Below are 18,923 nucleotides of genomic sequence, written 5' to 3'. Positions count from 1 at the left end.
ATCTTAAAATTTAATAAAAACATTATTTATATATGATAAAATGCACACAGGAGCCCTGGCTGCACAGTGGTTAAGCACTCGGCTGCCAAACAAAAAGTCAGTTGTTCTAAACCACAGCCACTCAGCAGGAGAAAGATGTGACAGTTGGCTTCTGTAAAGATTACAACCTTAGAAACCCTGTGGGGCAGGCATGCAGTTCTACTCTGTCATACAGGGTCACTATGAGTCAGATTTGACTCGGTGACAATGGGTTTGGTTTTGTTGGTTTAGAGTGCACGAATCTTTAGTGTACAAGGAGGGCAATAATTACACACTGAACAGCAGTAGATGAAGTGACAGACATTATTTTAAGTCTGCACATCCCTTCAATATTTCATCCCAGTTCTCAGTCACTGCAAGGGTAAATATTACTTTTCAGATTTAGTACTCTGGCTCGTTTTTTTTTTTTTTTTCTTAATTAACTTTGTGTTTCAAATTAAAGTCTTACTAAACTTAATGTAGTTCATAAGATCATCTTTGATTATAACATAACAAACAGAAATGTGGGGAAATCCAAGACCAGCGAATTGCCAAAGAGTCCATATTAGTTAAAATTTTGCTTTTGAACCCAAAATTGTGTTTGGAGATATTACCCAATTTTAAAAAATAACTAAGGGAGTATGGCTTTTTTTAAAACAATTACATGTAAAATTTCTTTACAAATGAAATCATGATGATTTACCTTTTGAACACTTACTTAAATATAATTATTTTCATTTTAAGAAACTAAAAATAAACAATTTAGAGTCTATCAGTAAATTCTTTCAAATGTATTCTACTAAAAATAGTTTTTTTAATAAAAGCATGTGACTTTATATTTTGTGAAATGTTATTCAATAGAGGACTTAAAGCTTTCTAAAACCTGTGCTTTTTGGTTTTGAGAAAGACAAAATTTATTTTTATTGATAATGGTTTTTGTACTTGTCTCCATTGTAATGTTAAAACAATGGTGAAAACATAAACAATTTACAGAAATAAAAGACAAGAGTGAAAAATTGTCCTTATTTTACCTTCCAAATAATTACTGTAAGAATGTTGACCAAGTTATTTTTTTTTGCAATTTTTAATTGAATAGTTTATTTTAGAATAATCTTAGTATTTCAGGAAAATTACAAATATAGTGCAGATTTCTCATATACCCCTTTTCTAGTTTTCTCTAAGTTTAATGACTTAAGTTATCTTGTATTTTTGTTACAACTAAGAAACAAGCATTGGGATCTGAGTAGTAACTAATCTCCAAACTTTATTTAGATTTCATTAGTTTTTCTACTAATATACTTTGTTTCTTCCATTCGGGACACCACATCATATTTAACATTTCTTTATTTAGTCATAATTTTGAATATACAAAAACAAAAAACAAACTCTCTATTATGGCATAGATTTCCAACCCTCAACAAGTGGCTCTAACAATGGGCTCAGGTATAGCAAGTATTGTGAGGCTGGTGTAGGACTGGACAGTGTTTTATTCTGTTGGACATAGGGTTGCTGTGAGTTGGAGCCAACCTGATAACACCTAACAACAACAACAGCAACAACAACAAATCTTCACGGAAGTAGATTGCCCCATCTTCCTTCTGTGGGTGTTAAACCACAAACTACTGTTTAGCAGTCAAATGCCTTAGGCACTTCTCCATCAGTGTTCCTTACATTTGAATATTAAAACAAAAAAACTCAAGTTCATTGCCATCAAGTTGGATAGACTCATAGAGACCCCTCCTTGAGGTTCTGAGGTGGTATCTCTACGGAAGTAGATTGCCCAGTCTTCCTTCCTGAGGAGTGGCAGGTCGGTTTGAATTGCCAGCCTTCTGGTTAGCAAGTCAAATGCCTTAGGCACTATGCCACCAGTGCTCCCACAAAAAAGCATATCCTTTATTATTATTAGTTTTTTAAAGTCCATCTCCTTTTAGAGCTCCTAAATTATTGCCTCATATTGAACATAAATAATTTTCTAAGGTAAACATTTTTAATCCTTAAAAATAAAAATATCAATACTATTTTTGAATCTTCTTTGTTGGAATCCAGAATCCAACTCCTTTGCAAAGCAAGATTGGACATCCAAATTTTGCTTCACTGGAATTTTTAGCTCATCTGTCATTTAAAGGGCTGTAAAATGCAATGCAGAACTCAACCATCCAATTTTTATCAAAATTAGGCTTACTTGAGCCTCTTCGCCAGTAAGGGTGTGTCCTTTCCTGGAACAGAAGTAGCTGGCTGCTGTCATGATGATCTTTGACCAAAATCTTCCTTGAGTGTTATTTTCCTTTGCCCCTATATCAATAGTGAGAAACTATTTTTCAGTGTTGCAAGAGCTGGCTTCTGTTCAATTTCCAATAAAGTTTTTAAAGTTGAAGATAGTGACCTGGCAACCAAATATTTGAACCCTGCTCTTGTTAAACTAGAAGTTTTGGGAAACTGAATTGCTAGGAAAAAGTCAATCAATATAGCTCAAAGTGATGTTGTGTCTCTTTCATGTGTTCAATAAACATTTAATAAGTACCTGTTAAGTTCCAGATACTTTTCTAATTGTATGGTGTTCATCAGAGAACAAAGCAGATAAAAATTTCCTGCCTTTTTAGGGATTACAGTATATTTAGTGAGGAAGAGAAACATAGAAAATGAACAATAAACAATTAAAAAGTAAATTATAATACAAGAAAATGGTAAATACTTTGAGGATTTGACAACATTAGGGCAGAGTTAAGAGAATCAGTAGTGTGAAGGGTAAGGAATGGGGAAGGGGATGGGTTTTAATTTAAATAGGATAGCAGGTAAGGCTGTCTTCTCCTTGAATGTTCAATAAATTTTTATACTTTCAACTATTTGTTAAATCTGCATACATGGTAAGTATGTTACAAAAAACAAACAAAGTCATAATGTTGAAGGATACATTGTTTTCATTAATAATTTCCTGTGAATGGATAATATAAGTATTAATGTTTAATCCTTCTTCTTATAGTTTAATTTCTACTTAATAGAACTGCACTGGACAGTTGGATTTTTGTTGTCAAGAGAATTTCTTTTGAAAGTATTTTCACTTATGAAGAATTAGACAAGAATCAAGATTTCTATCAAAATAATTTTAACACCCACTGCATGAAGATCATACACAGAGAAGGGGAGACATAAATGAACAGTTCCCGAGTACAGTACCAGCACTGTGGTAGGCCCTGTGGATTTACTATTTCATTTACACTTTTCACAACCCTATTAACATGTAGCTGTGTCATTGTTCAGCAGCCTGCCATGCTCTACTGACCTTGGGACTTTCAATGGACTTGAATTAATGGCCTGCCATGTGGTTTGGTAACATCGGGACTGTGCCTTTTTACTTGTCAACCTTGGGCTTGTCAGTCTCAGCAGCCAGAAGCTGTCTGAATGAAGAAAAGTGTCTAGCTCCAGTGGGCTGGGAGCAGGAGGCAAAGCTGAAGCCCAAGATTGAGGGGCTTTCAACCAACCTCTAGTGCCTGGTACTTTGAACTCAGATTTAAACCCTCCAAACTGTTAGAGAATTAACTCCTGTTTGTTAAGGCCATCCCATTTGTGGTATATTCCTGTCAGAGTGGCACTAGGTGACTACAATAGATGTAGTCAGTGCCTACTCCCAACAAGCTAAAAATTTAGTTGGAGAAATTAAACTATTTTAATAACAATATCATAACATTTCCATAGATCCTTACTTTTAAAAAACATATGTAAATTATGATTTTAATTGATTTTTGCAACAACTCTATGAAGTAGCTATTCTCATTATACAGATAAGAAAATTATTTCAAACTTAAATATCAAACTCATGGTTAACCAGCTAATTGATAGAACTAAGGTTTGAATTCACTATCCATTGACTATAAACAATGAACTTTTTTCAATTTGGCAACCTATAGACTCTTAATGTTCAAGTAAGACCTGGTTTGAAAAAAAGCATTGGGTCATGGAGAGATTCAGGGTATATTACTATTATTATTTTCAATGAGAGTATATCAAGTTTTGGAATCATACAATGTTAGAAGTGGAGACCATGGAGTAAAAGATTATCTAGACAATGGTTAAGAAGAAGTGAGCTAGATTTTGAAGAATGAAAAGATCTGGGTATGAGGTGACAGGAACAGAAATGTAATTGGAAGTGGAAAATGCAAGAAGTGGCCTTACTTTACTAAGTGGTAGAAGCTCATCAAATGCAAACATTATCCCTTTATGCTTCTAAAAGGAGCTCTGGTAGTATAGTGGGTAAGGCATTTGGCTGCTAACCAGGTCAGTGGTTCAAAACCACCAGCTGCTCTGTGAAAGGAAGATGAGACAATCTACTATAAAGATCAACAGTCTTGGAAACCCAATGGGGGTCACTATGTCTTGATGGTAGTGAGTTTGTTTTGATTTTGGTTTACACTTCTAAAGTCATGGATTTTTGCAAGTGCTGTTTTGTTGGAGAATTTTTTATAAGTGTCTTCTTTCCCCTGCTCCTCTTTCTCTTATGATCAGGCTAATATAGACAGGGATAACGTCTGGCAGTAGCAATGAAGTCTCCATTAGCTCCTGGCCTTTTTCTTTCTTTCTATCTGTTGCTAAAGTATCTCCTGGGAATTAGAAGAAATTTTAGGGAAATATTACACAACTATTTACTTTAACAAATGTTTTGAAGTATTACAGTTATATCGATGAAACTTAAAAAATTATTAAGGATTATTTGTTATGGAAAATATGTTCTCTATATCCATAACCTCAAAACTTTATTGTTAGAAAGTCTACATATTATGGAAATAGTTTTATTCTATGGAATCTTTTACCCAAAGCACTAATTTAATTTAATTGAACATGGGTCACCAAGTTTGATGTAAGGACTGAGGCATTGAGTTTTTAGGAATTGTTGGAATACATTGGATGCTGTTATAATGTCTATTTTCTTTCCTAAATTGTTCCACAGATCAAGTTTTTTAAACCTGATATGTACTATGAAAATTCTTAAATTCTGGTCTTTAATATCAAGGGACTCTTAGTCTAGGGAGGGAAGCAGCTGTATAAACAATTGCTACGTATTTTAAAATGTATTTTGATAAATGTAGGTACAAAGTGTAATGGATAGAGTATTGAGCTAGAAAGATTTGGGGAAGAAGTGATAATTAATCTGAGTCCTTCAGGATGAGTTGAACTTCACCAGATGGGAAGGTGAAGTGTATTTAGTCAGAAAGCATGAAAATATGAAGTTGCCAAAGCTTAAAAGACATCTCTTGTTCTGAGGTGTATTTTAATATAACTGGGGGAGTGTTTCTGTGTGGGGGTACAGTGCATGAGTCTGTGAAGGTAGGTTGGACCCAGTGCTTGAAGGACTTTTTTCTTTTTTCTTTTTTTTTGTGCAAAGGAAACCCATTGAAGGAATTATAAACACCAGAATGATGAGATCCCATTTGGGCTTTAGGAAGATAATTTTGGACAAAATGTAAATAATGGGCTAGGAACTATAGAAAAGAGAAAGCATGCACCTAGTAGTATAATGTAATTGCCAAGAACAGTGAGGATGAAGATCTGCATTTAGACCATCATACCACTATATTTAGGGAGCTCTGGTAGCATAGTACCTAAGGCACTTGACTGCTAACCAGAAGGCTGGTGGTTCAAACCCACCAGCCCCTCCTCAGAAGGAAGATGGGGCAATCTATTTCCGTAGTGATACTGCCTTGGAAACCCAAGGAGGGGTGGCTATGAGTCGGGTCCGACTAGACGACACATAACAACAACAACCACCACTATGTTTATTCTCTGTCTCTCCCCTTCTGTCAAACTTTTATTTTCCCTGCCTAGATTTCCAGTTGCTGCTCAGTTAATTCTAACTAATGAAGACCGCATAAATGTCAGAGTAGAACTGCTCTATAGGCTTTTAAAGCTCGTGACCTTTCAGAAGCAGGCATCTAGGCCTTTGTTCTGAAGTGTCTTTGGGTGGGTTCACACCTCCAGCTTTTCAGTTAGTAATGGAGTACTTGACTGTTTGTGCTACCCATAGACATATATACTGATACACTGCTAACTTTGGAATGTTCTTCCCTCCCCTCTTCCTTCTAATTTTAGTCCAAATGTCACTTTCACTTTACAAGGAAGCATTCTTGAAGGGATCAAATGTCCTGTCTAGGCACTCTATCTCTCACAATTGCAATTTTAAATCTTTTTGTGAGATATTTGATTAATATCTGTTTTCCCACTAGTTTGTAAGTTCCATGGGTGTAGGGATTGTGTCTGCCTTGGTTGGTATCCTCAGTACAATATCTAATGTAAAGTAAGTGCTCAGTACTGTAAATTTCTTGAATGAAACGAGTGACAGATGGAACTTAAATTGAACAAATTTTAAAAATTCAAAGCATTAGAACTAATTGTTAGTTGAATTTGAGTATTGAGGAGGAAGGAATTAGTTGTGGTTTTATAGGCCCTAACTTGGTTATATTTCAATTAAGTCAGAAAATATAGGGGGAGATGAGTGTATGTATGTAGGAACATGCAGAATTAGATTTTGAGTTTGAGGTATCACTAAGGCATCAAACTAGAAATGTTCAAGAGGAAGTCTAAAATGTAATAGCTAATTCTATAATTTATTTATAACTTTCTACACAAATTTAAGTGTACTTCATTGTTGTCTTTATCTTTCCTTGACTCTAAGCAGGTTTGCATGTAGTGTCATGAAACTAATGTTCTTCACTGGCAAGCTACTAACATTCACAAATGCCTTCTAAATACATATATACATATATATATATATATATATATATATATATATATGTATGTATATATGTATATATATATTATTAACAAATAGAAAGATTCTAAAAAAGTGCAATGAAGTCATGGCAAAACAAAAACTTTCCTGTGAAGATGATGCCTCAAGTATAAAATTAAAGAATTTAATTAATAGTAAACTGAAACAAAATTAAGTGTTCTTGTTACTCTTAGTACATATGAAGCTATGCAGAGGGCTATGACTTGTATCTCCTACCTCGTCAGAGAGTAGCTAAAGCAAATGGAAGAAATGACAAGATAAAAGAGCTGAACAGAATATTTCAAAGAGCAGCTCAAGAAGACAACAGTCAATTATTATAATGAAATATGCAAAGACCTGGAGTTAGAAAATCAAAAGGGAAGAAAACACTCAGCATTTATCAAGCTGAAAGAACTGGAGAAAAACAATGTAAGCCTTTAGTTGCAATATTGGAAGGTTATATGGGCAATATATTGAATAATGAAGGAAACATCAAAAGAAGATGGAAGGAATACACAGAGTCACTGTACCAAAAATAATTGGTCGATGTTCATCCATTTCAGGAGGTGTCATATGATTAAGAACCAATGGTATTGAAGGAAGAGTTCAAAGCTACACTGAAGGAATTGGTGAAAAACAAAGCTCCAGGAATTTATGGAATGCCCATTGATGCTACACTGGAGGTGCTCACTCATCTATGCCAAGAAATTTGGAAGACAGTTACATGGCCAACTGACTAGAAGAGATCCATATTTGTGCCCATTCTAAAGACAGGTTATCCAACAGAATGTAGAAATCATCGAACAATGTCATTGATATCACACGCAAGTAAAATCTTACTGAATATAATTTGAAAAATGTTTGCAGTGGTACATTGACAGAGAACTTCCAGAAATGCAAGCTGTATTCAGGAGAGAACATGGAACGAGGGATATCATTGCTGATATCAGATCGATCTTGGCTGAAAGCAAAGAATACCAGAAAGATGTTAACTTATACTTTATTGACTATGCAAAAGTATACGATTGTGTGGACCATAGTAAATTATGGATAATATTGAGAAGAATGGGAATTCCAGAGCACTTAATTGTGCTCGTGAGGAACCTATACATAGACCAGAAGGGTGTCGTTTGAACAGAACAAGGGAATACTGCATGGTTTAAAATCAGGAAGGAGTACATCAAGGTTGTATACTTATTCAATCTGTATGCTGAGCAAATAAACTGAGACCCTGGAATATACACATCAGGATTAGAGGAAGATTCATTAACAACCTGTGATATGCAGACGATACATCTTTGCTTGCTGAAAGTGAAGATGACTTGAAGCACTTATTGATGAAGATTAAAGACACTAGTCTGCAGTATAGATTACATCTCAACATAAAGAAAATTAAAATCTTATAAGCAGTATCATGAATAATGGAGAAAAAATTGAAGTTGTCAAGATTTCATATTACTTTGTTCTACAATCAACACCAGTGGAAGCAGCAGTCAAGAAATCAGATGACATATCGCACTGGGCAAAGCTGCTCCAAAAGGCCTCTTTCAAGTGCTAAAGAGCAAAGATGTCTCTTTGAAGAGTAAGGTACACCCAACACAAGCCATGGTATTTTCAGTTGCCTCATATGCCTATGAAAGCAGGACAATGAATAGGGAAGACTGAAGAAGAGTTGATGTGTTTGAGTTGTAGTGTTGGCAAAGAACATTGAAAGTACCATGGACTTCCAGAAGAACTAACAAATCTGCCCTGGAAGAAGTGCAACCTTGAACGAAAGAATGGCCAGACTTCATCTCACCTACTTTGATCATGTTGTCAGGAGGGACAACTCCCTGGAGAAGGGTATCATGCTTGGTAAAGTGGAAGGTCAACAAAAATGGAGAAGGCCCTCAACAAGGTGCATTGACACAGTGGCTGCAACAACGGGCTAAGGTATAGCAAGTATTGTGAGGCTGGTGCAAGACCGGGCAGTATTTCATTCTGTTGTACATAGGGTTGCTATGAGTCAGAGCTGACTTGACAGACCTAACAACAACAAAAACAGCATCATTTTAGGCACAGAGTATAACTAATTGATTATGAATGGATACATGACAATGTTCAATTAATGCTTAAGACTCTGTCTGTACACCTACACACAAAGTATATAGAACATTTCTATTTCAAATGTTTTTCACTCATATCAGCTACAGTTACTGCTTTTTATTTTATTATCATCACCTCTCTGACTTCACCCAAAAACAACCTAGTGTGCCTTTCTTACTTCCTCATTGCAGTTATAGTGCTTCCAACTTTCTGAATTCCCCAGAATTGAAACTTCATTTTTGTTATTAGTTTTGAGTTCCCCTTCTGAGATACATATTCATTAGTTCCAAAGTTTTTGATGTGTTTTTTTTTTTTTTCACAATTTACCTTGGACGATCCGTTTATATAACTCTATTTGAATCTAAACTATCCATATCTTCTATTGAGTACCAGCCAGTAGCTGAGAACTTTGCTTCCATTCTTTCTCATCTGGAACTCATTCTATGTATAAACACATGTATGATCTTCTAACACAACACGTATCAGCAGGCCTCTCTTGAGATCAAAAATGCTTATTTTTCTATTTCCTAGTATATGAAATATATATGTCTCAATCTAACTCTTCAGTAATTCATTTAAAACTCCAGCCCTCAACTTAAATTACTATCATATGAAAACACTCAAAGCAACTTGCTTACCCTTGATCAAATAAAACTTTATAATCCAATTTTCCAACTCTAAATCATTTTATTCCCATTTCAATGGAAATGCTTATCCTAACCTCAGACTTTCCCTATTCCATTTACAAATCTTTATCAAGCATTGGGTAAATATTTATATCTCTAAGAGGTTTCTTGTAATAAAACTTTTCCACCAACTGATTATTTACTCAAAAGATTTCAACAAAAATCAAACTGCTACAATGTGTCATGACTTCCACACACTAACTGATAAAGCATGTAGAAATAAAAGAGATTCATTCCTTCAAAGAACACCCAGTCTTCAGAAATATGTGGTGCAATAAGTTAGATGACAGAAGTAAGGACAATGACATAAGGAAAATATAAGAAGAACACCTTATCCAGACTGAAGCACTTGCAAGAGCCCTCATGAATGAAATGAGTGACAATGATGGTAATCAGTAGGTGTAATACGATTGGGGTAAATGTAATGAAAATCCTTATGTGTAATGTTTTTCGTTGTAGCTGTGCATAACCAACAATAAATGCAGGATCTATGATAAGTTATATTATATGAATCCTTCTTGAAATATAATGAACCGCATTGTAGTTTGTATATATAATTTACATTAGATTAACCCTCTTGAAGGTAAAAGGGGTTGTGGTGACATAGTGCCTAAGGCCTTTGATTGCTAACCAGAAGGCTTGCAGTTCAAACCCACCAGCCACTCCTTGAAATTAAGGTTGAGCTATCTACATCTGTAGTGATACCACCTCGGAAACCCAAGGAGGGGTTGCTATGAGTTGGATCTGACTCAACAGCAGTAAGTTTGGTTTTTTGAAGGTATAGTGAGTCAGATTCCAGTTTGTGTTGTTTCCAATAGAGAAAACAATATAAAAACATTAGCCATCTCATAAATTTTCAACTTCTTTTTCTGATTAAATGGAATTTGTTATTACACTTCAAAAGGTGATGACTTTTCAAAAGAAATATGTTTCCTCTATGGAAAATATTTAAATGCTATTCTAATTGCAAAGTATGTTGAATTTTTTTTACATCAAATGTTGAAGAAAAGCAAATTAATTTCAAAATTCTTGAAGAATTTTCTTTTGCAAATTATTTTTGTCATCTATTTAATGTTTTTTAAGAAATATTTTTAACAAAATTAATATCATGAGTAAATTTTCTTAAACTATAAACATGTACTTTACTAAGATTAAATATCATTTTCTCACATCATTATGTCATAATCTTCAGAAATATTTGCAGAAATTCAGACTCAGAAAGATCTTAATGTATAATATTATCTTGTTTACTTGAAATGATAAACTATTCTCAACCTCTTGTATAGTTCTTTTCGATTGTGGTGGAAGGAAAGATGTGTGAAAGATGAATAACACCAAACAAAATAAATGAACATTTTTGTAATTTTCATTAATATTGTTCTTCTTACATTAACCTGTGCATTTCTAAAATGCTTGTGGTTGAGAATCTATGCTATAGGAAGATTTTGAAATATGAAATTACCTTAGTCTTGCCTACGCTTTTTGGAGTTCTTTAGCCAAGTAACCAAAACTGAAAACAAACTCCCTGCAGTTGCATCAGATCTAACTCATAGCGACCCCTCCTTGGGTTTCTGAGGTGGTATCACTATGGAAGTAGATTGCCCAAATCCTTCCGAGGAGTGGGTGTCCTTGAACCACCAGCCTTCTGGTTAGCAGTCAAATGCTTTAGGCACTATGCCACCAGAGCTCCTTAAGGATCTATAGTGAAGATAGATCTGTACTGAATGGAAAAGACTGAATCAAAGAAAAGTTGATACTAAATACCAGATTTTTTAAAAGCAGGAGAGGAAATGTAAATTGGTGGATAAGTTCCCAAGATCTAAGCAGCATGGAATGAGGCTTGATTGGAAACTCCTGTTCGAATTTCCAACAAAAAGTTGGAAACACCAATCACTTTCTCTTGAATGACTGAAGTAAGGAAAGTTAATGAATAGCACTAGCTCCATTGAGTGTAATTCAAACCCTATTATTGAACTTTCATTTTGATAACTGCAGTGTAGTACATTACATAATATGGCTTTTCTAGCCATAGTTTTTGTAAACTTTGTGGTGAAATTTGCCATGAGTAGCTCCTGACTATTAAAGTTATCCACCAGGTGTATTTCTGTTGTAGCAGCATGAAACAATCTTCTGGGAAGTTTGCCCTCTCTCAGGTGTATGGAATTCTGATTGGTTGGGATTGGTTAGTTTTGCCACTCTGGCTGGCTCAAAAGGAGCCCTTCCTAGAGGCAGAGAGAGCCTCTCTGACTGCCAGCTGAGAAAGACATGCTGCTGAGAGAAACACTCTGTTGAGAGATATGAGAGAGACACGCTGCTGAGAGAGAGAGAGAGAGAGACATGAGAGACACATTGCTGAGAGAGAGAAACAAGAGACATGCACTGCTGGGGAAAGATTAAGAGAGACTGTCAGCTAAGAAATGGCCAGCTGAGAGACGGCCAGCTGGGAGGGACTGAGCACGTTCCTGAACTTGACTTGTAGCCTGTTGCTTTCCTGATAAACCCCATAATCTGTGAGTTCTGTGTGGCCACTACAGCAAATTATTGAACCCAGCAGAGAGGTGGGGGTGCTTTGGGAGGAACGGTTGGTGTCAACGTGCCTAAGAGGGCTGGAAGGTGGAGGTGTATGTGTGGTCTCAGGAGCAGGAATTGGGCTGCTGATAGTTATTCTGTCCTCTTGTGGGATTAGAGGTCAGAAGATACTGCCTCCCTGCCCCTTTGACAACAATCTATTTTCTTTTCTGAGGAGTAGTTTTGAAATAATGTTTTATCTCTATAGCACACTTCCTTCTGAAGGTTAGATTTCAACTAGTTCATGACAGAATAGATCAATGTTTTTCAATGTGTAAATTCTAGCAAAACTTTAGTTTGACTGCTGAGATTAAAATTCAGATATTTTCATGTCAGTTTGAAGGTGACGAGGCATCACTTATTAGGTAATCTCTTTCACTTTAAATAGGGTAAGCCTTTTACTGCTATGAATGGAACTCCTACTTTTGGAAAAACAGGGAAAGAGCTCATTGAAATAGTGAGTGGTTACTGCAATGGTTAAAAGCTTGGTTGCTGTCTGAAATGTCAGTGGTTTGAATCTATCAAATGTGATGGATGATCCAAATCAAATTTGAAGTTTGATCCATGAGAGAAAGATGGACCAGTCTGCTTTTGTAAAGATTAAAAACAAATCTTGTGGAGGAAGTTCTATTTTGTCCTAGAGGGTCACCTTGAGTCAGAATTGATGAGATGATAATTGGTCTAGTTTTTGGTTTAGGGTTTCTTTGGTGTCTTTATTAGCTTTGGTTGATACCCTTGCTTTCACAACATGCTTCCATTATATTATGAGGTTATTTGGATTGATAATATTAAGAACAATAATGTTAGCACTTCTACTACTACTACTAATGGCCAAGATTTATTTCACAGTGATTATGTGTCAGGCATGACTTGGAATTTACTCAACAGCAATGATTTTGTTGCTGTTCTTTCTTTGTAATAGTGTTAAGTATTTCCTATGTATTATCTCATGTAATCTTTACAATATGTATATACAAAAGGCAGCAAAGGGAAGATAGATAGTTTGTAAATTTGACTCTGAATTTCATCAACTTTATGTACTCTGATTTAACCTCTATAGCCCTCATAGAATTTCTTGTGGTGTCTTTGAAATAGTAGTGACTTCATAAGAATTTGTTGGAAAAAGAGAAACACATTTTAGAAACAAAAGTTTAATATGACTAATTTAGATACTATGCACTTTGTGCCTTAGCGTCTCTGTATATTTTGATGTTATTTTCTTACAAGCTGTCCTTATTCACAACTGTTCTGTTTGGAGTGATTCTTTTACATATTTCTGATGGAACAGGGTCTGCTCTAGTAACAGTACTTCTGAATCTTATTTTGCCTATGTCACAGATGTTGTTTGTGGCTGTTCCTTGTGGCTACTGCTGTTTCAAAAGATTGATAAAGGAATATACAGGGAACAAAATGCTCTGCTTCTATTGAAATTATCAGCTAAACATAAAAATATGTTAGAAAAGTTTCATGATTATAAAGAAATTACAGATTTTAAGTTTCCATTTCCATTTTTAAATACCAAGGGAAATATAACAGATTTTCTTATGTGATCATCACTCTAAGAGTATTCTTTTCAAGCCTGTGCATTTGCACTGCCTTAGAATATCACTTAGTTATGACTTCTATTTTGCAAGCTTTAAATATTAGCCATACTTCAATTAAACACTTTGTTTAGTTTGCCTATATCAATATTTTAAAATGTTTTCATTGAGAAACATTTTTAAAGTACTATTTCAACTCTGAACAAAATACTTGGTAGACAGTTAACAATCTAAAATATTATTTGATTAATATAAAGCATGTTAGCTTAGAGTTGTGTTTCAAGATGCTTACTGTTTTTTTTCTTCCTATAGATCCAAAAGAGGTTGTACTTAATCTTGCTTTTAACTGAAGGCACTGTCTTTATTGAATATGACTGTTATTTACACTCTGGATTAGTCCCAGAAATATTCTACGCATCATATTTGGTGTGAACTGACGAAGTTCTTTAGAAGTTTTACAGATAATGCACTCTCACTGAAATATTCCATGTTTTTTTTTTTTTTTTTGTTGTTGTTGTTGTTATGTGCCACCCAGTCGGACCGATTCATAGCGACCCCTCCTTGCATTTCCGATTACTACAGATGTAGATTGTCTAACCTTCCTACTGAGTAGTGGCTGGTAGGTTTGGACTGCCAGCCTTCTGGTTAGCAGTCAAGTGCCTTAGGCACAACCCTACCATACTATTTTTAAAAGATGCTCTGTGTCTCTTTCTGTCTTTGATACAAAATATTTTACCAAGGGTCTGACTTAGTTTCCAGAGTAAAATAGGCTTTGTTTATATTCTGCATCTATCATTTTGTAGCTCAGAGACCCTAAACAAGCTACTTATATTTGATAAACTTTAGTTTCCAATACCAAATATTTAGGATCTGTGTAATGACAAAATGAGATCTGTCTACTAAGCCTTTGTCCATGTTGTTGTTGTTGTTATTTGCCGTTGAGTCTGTCCCGACTCATAGTGACCCCTCCTTGGGTTTCCGAGGCAGTATCACTGCCGAAGTAGGATTGCCCAACCTTCCTTCCGAGGAGTGGCTGATGGATTTGAACTGCCAGCCTTCTGGTTAGCAGTCAAGTGCCTTAGGCACTATGCCACAAAGTCTTGGTCCATAGTCCAGATATATATCTTCTCAATAAATGTTAGCATTTTTTTAAAATAACAATTGTTTGGGCTTTAAGGAAAGTTTACATAGCAAATTGGTTTTCCCAACCAATACTTTATATACAATTGTTCTGTGATATTGACAATGTGTCAACATTCTCCCTATTTCCTCCATCGGTTCATTTTCCATGTGTCTGGTTTCCCTGTTCTTACTTGTCTTCTCATCTTTGGTTTTGGGCAAATTTTGTCGTTGGTTTCGTATAGTTGATTGTTCTGAAGAGCATACCCTTCACATTGTTTATTTTATACTCCCATTTATTATTTGGCTGGAAAGTTGCCTCTGGGAGAGCCTTCAGTTTCAGGTTTTCTCAGGGCAGTCTCTTTCCAACCAGCAGTCTTTTTGTTGTTGTTATTGTTCTACATTTTTTGTAAACTTACTCTAACTAGGATTGTCTGTTGTAATCTTGATCAGAGTAGTCACTAGTGGCAGCTGGACACCATCTAGTTCTTCAGGTCTCAGATTAGAGGAGGCTGTGGTTCATGTGGGCAGTTACGCCTTTGGATTAGTGGATTGAGTAGAGTTTATGGGACATCCATTTGCTGATGTGGTACAACTCAAAATGGGAAGAAACAGCTGCAGTTATCCATTAATAATAGGAACATTGAATGTACAAAGTGTGAGTGTAGGAAAATTGAAAGTTGTTAAAAATGAAATGGAACACACAAAGATTGAGATCATGAGTGAGCAGAAATGGACTGGTTTTGCCCATTTTGAATCAGACAACTATATGATCTACTACGTTGGGAATGACAAATTGAAGAGGAATGACATCACATTCATCATCCCAAATAATGTCTCAAGATCTATCCTGAAGTAAAATGCTGCCAGTGATAGGAAAATATCCATAGTCCTACAAAGAAGACCAGTTACTATTACTATTATTCAAATTTATGCTCCAACCACCAAAGCCAAAGATGAGGAAATTGAAGATTTTTACTAACTTTTGCAGTCTGAAACTGATAAAACATGCAATCAAGATGTGTTGATGATTATTGGTGACTAGAATACAAAAGTTGGAAACGAACAAGAATCACCAGTATATAGAAAATAGCCTTGGTGATTGAAATGACTTTGGAGATTGCATGATAGAATTTTGCAAACCAATGACTTATTCCTTACAAATACCTTTTCTCAACAAAATGGACAGTGGCTGTACACATGGACTTTGCCAGGTGGAATATACAGGAATCAGATCGACCACATCTGTGGAAAGAGGCAATGGAGAAGCTCAATATCTTCAGCCAAAACAAGGCCAGGAGCTGACTGTGGAACAGACCATCAACTGCTCACATGCAAGTTCAAGTTGAAGCTGAAGACAATTAAAACAAGTCCACAAGAGCCAAAATATGACCTTGATTATATTCCTCCTGAATTTAGAGACTATCTAAAGAATATATTTGATGCATTGAACACCAGTGACTGAAAAACAGAGGAATTGTGGTATAACATCAAGAACATCATCCATGAAGAAAGCAAAAGGTCACTAAAAAGACAGGAAGGGAAGAAAAGACCCAAATGAATGTCAGAAGAGACTCGGGAACTTGCCCTTGAATGGAGAGTAGCTAAAGCAAATGGAGGACATGACTAAATAAGAGAGCTGAGCAGAAGATTTCAAAGAGCAGCTCAAGAAGATAGTCAATTATTATAATGAAATGTATGAACGCCTGGAGTTAGAAAACCAAAAGAGAAGAACATGCTGAGCATTTCTCAAGTTGGACGAACTGAAGGAAAAATTCAAGCTTTGAGTTTCAATATTGAAAGACTGAATGGGCAAAATATTGAATAATGCAGGAAATATCAAAAGAAGTTGGAAGAAATACACAGAGTCACTGTATCAAAAAAATTGGTCAGTGCTCATACATTTCAGGAGGTGGCACATGATCAAGAATCAATGGTATTGAAGGATGAAATGGAAGCTTCACTGAAATAATTGGCAACAAAACAAAACAAATCACACACACACACACAAAAAAAACAAGCCTCCAGGAATGGACAAAATATCCATTGAGATGTTTCATTAAATGGGTGCTGCACTGGAGGCACTTACTCATCTATGCCAAGAAATCTGGAAGACAGCTACCTGGCCACCTGACTGGAGAAGATCAATATTTGTGCCCATTCCAAAGAAAGGCAATTCCATAGAAGGTGGCATTTATTGAACAATATCATCAATATCACATGCAAGTAAAATATTGCTGAAGATAATTTAAAAAAGTGACTGCAGCAGTATATTGACAGGGAACTTCTAGAAATGCAAGCTGGATTCAGAAGAGGATGTAGAATGAGAGATATCTTTGCTGATGTCATATTGATCTTGGCTGAAAGCAAAGAATACCAGAAATACCAGTTTGTGTTTTACTGACTATGTAAAAGCATTCAGCTCTGTGGATCATAACACATTTTGAGTAACATTGAGAAGAATGAGAATTCCAGAATGCTTAATTGTGCTCATGAGGAAACTGTACATAGATCAAGAGGCTGTCATTCAAACAGAAGAAGGGGAAACAGCATGGTTTAAAATCAGGAAGACCATACTTGCTCAATCTGTATGCTTAACAAATAATCTAAGAAACTGGATTATATGAAGAATGTACCATCAGGATTGGAGGAAGACTCATTACCAACCTGTGATATGCAGATGACACTACTTTGCTTGCTGAAAGTTAGGATGACTTGAAGTACTTACTGATGAAGATTAAAGACTATAGTCTGAAGTATGGATTACACCTCAACATAAAGAAAATGAATCATCACAACTGGACCAATAAGCAACATCATGATAAATGGAGAAAAGGTCGATGTTGTCAAAGATATCATACTACTTGGTTCCATAATGGAAACCAATGGATGCAGCAGTTAAGAAATTAGATGGTGTATTGCACTGGGCAAATCAGCTACAAAAGACCTCTTTAAAGTGCTGAAGAGCAAAGATGTCTCTTTGAAGACTATGTTGCACCTAACCCAAGCCATGATGTTTTCAACCACTTCATATGCATACGAAAGCTGGACAATGAATAAGGAAAGCAGAAGAAGAGTTGATGCTTTTGAATTTTGTTGTTGGTGAAGAATGCTGAAAATACCATCCACTGCCAGAAGAACTAACAAATCTGTCCTGGAAGAAGTGTAGCCAGAATGGTCCTTGAAAACAAAATTGGCCAGACTTCATCTCTCCTAATTTTGGTCATGTTGTCAGAAGGCACCATTCTCTGGAGAAGGATATCATGCTTGATAAAGTGGAGGGTCAGCGAAAAAGGGAAGGCCACCAGTGAGATGGGTTCACAAAGTGGCTGCAGCAATGGGATCAGGTATAGCAAGGATTATGAGGCTGGCACAGCACTGGGCAGTGTTTCATCATAGGGTTGCTATGAGTCAGAGCCCTCTCAATGGCATCTAACAATAATAGCAACATGTTCCAGGTGAGAAGAGACCAATAAGTTGCTTCTTAGGTGGCTGCTCACAGATAGCAATTATTTTTGTTCTTGGTAGTGTTTACAACAATATTTTCAGGAGTGGTGAATCATTATATAATGCTAGAATTTTTAAAAACAGATTATTTAAAAATAATCTGAGAGTTTAATAAATGTTTCATGTAGTTTATAGACTTATAAAACAAATGACTATACTTCTTTTACATGCATAACATTTTTAATGAAATTAGGTTAAATTGTAAAGATTGTGTACCCACTACATTTCAATACCATTTGGAGTTTATTTCTAAAGTATCATGAATTTCAAGTGCATATTATATTAAATATCTTTGGATACATCTCACAAAGCAACTCTAAGAACAATATCATGCAAGCATTTAAAAACTATATTTGATTCCATGTTTCAGGAAAAATTCTTTTATAGCTTGATGTTTGCTGGCATCTTAGTTATCTTATTATTTATACTCAAGTAACTAAAATAATATATTTTTGCTTTTTAGTCACTCAAGACTGCTTGCAACTGATTGCAGACAGTGACACTCCTACTATACGAAAAGGTAATAATATGGCTCCAGTATATTTCCCATTCAGGATTCAATCAAAATACTTGTAAAAACAATGTTTGGACTACATTTCAAATCAACTACTTCATAATTTCTTTTTTTTTTTTTTTTTT

At 35.4% G+C, this 18,923-nt stretch overlaps 1 protein-coding gene across 1 annotated transcript in view; it reads left to right on the top strand.

Moving 5' to 3' along the window:
• Positions 1 to 18,923, top strand: part of TNFSF13B (TNF superfamily member 13b) — a 47,034-nt gene that overhangs the window by 7,879 nt on the left and 20,232 nt on the right. Inside the window, exon 3 of the mRNA XM_007938913.1 lies at positions 18,748 to 18,804. Coding sequence (XP_007937104.1) covers positions 18,748 to 18,804 — 57 coding nt within the window. The remainder of the gene's footprint in view (positions 1 to 18,747; positions 18,805 to 18,923) is intronic.

The sequence above is a fragment of the Orycteropus afer genome, unplaced genomic scaffold (assembly GCF_000298275.1).
Source record: "Orycteropus afer afer isolate SDZICR_OR568_19922 unplaced genomic scaffold, OryAfe1.0 scaffold00055, whole genome shotgun sequence".
NCBI lineage: Eukaryota > Metazoa > Chordata > Mammalia > Tubulidentata > Orycteropodidae > Orycteropus > Orycteropus afer.
The sequence above is the reverse complement of the archived record's forward strand: the minus strand, read 5'-3'. Positions and strand labels throughout refer to the sequence as shown.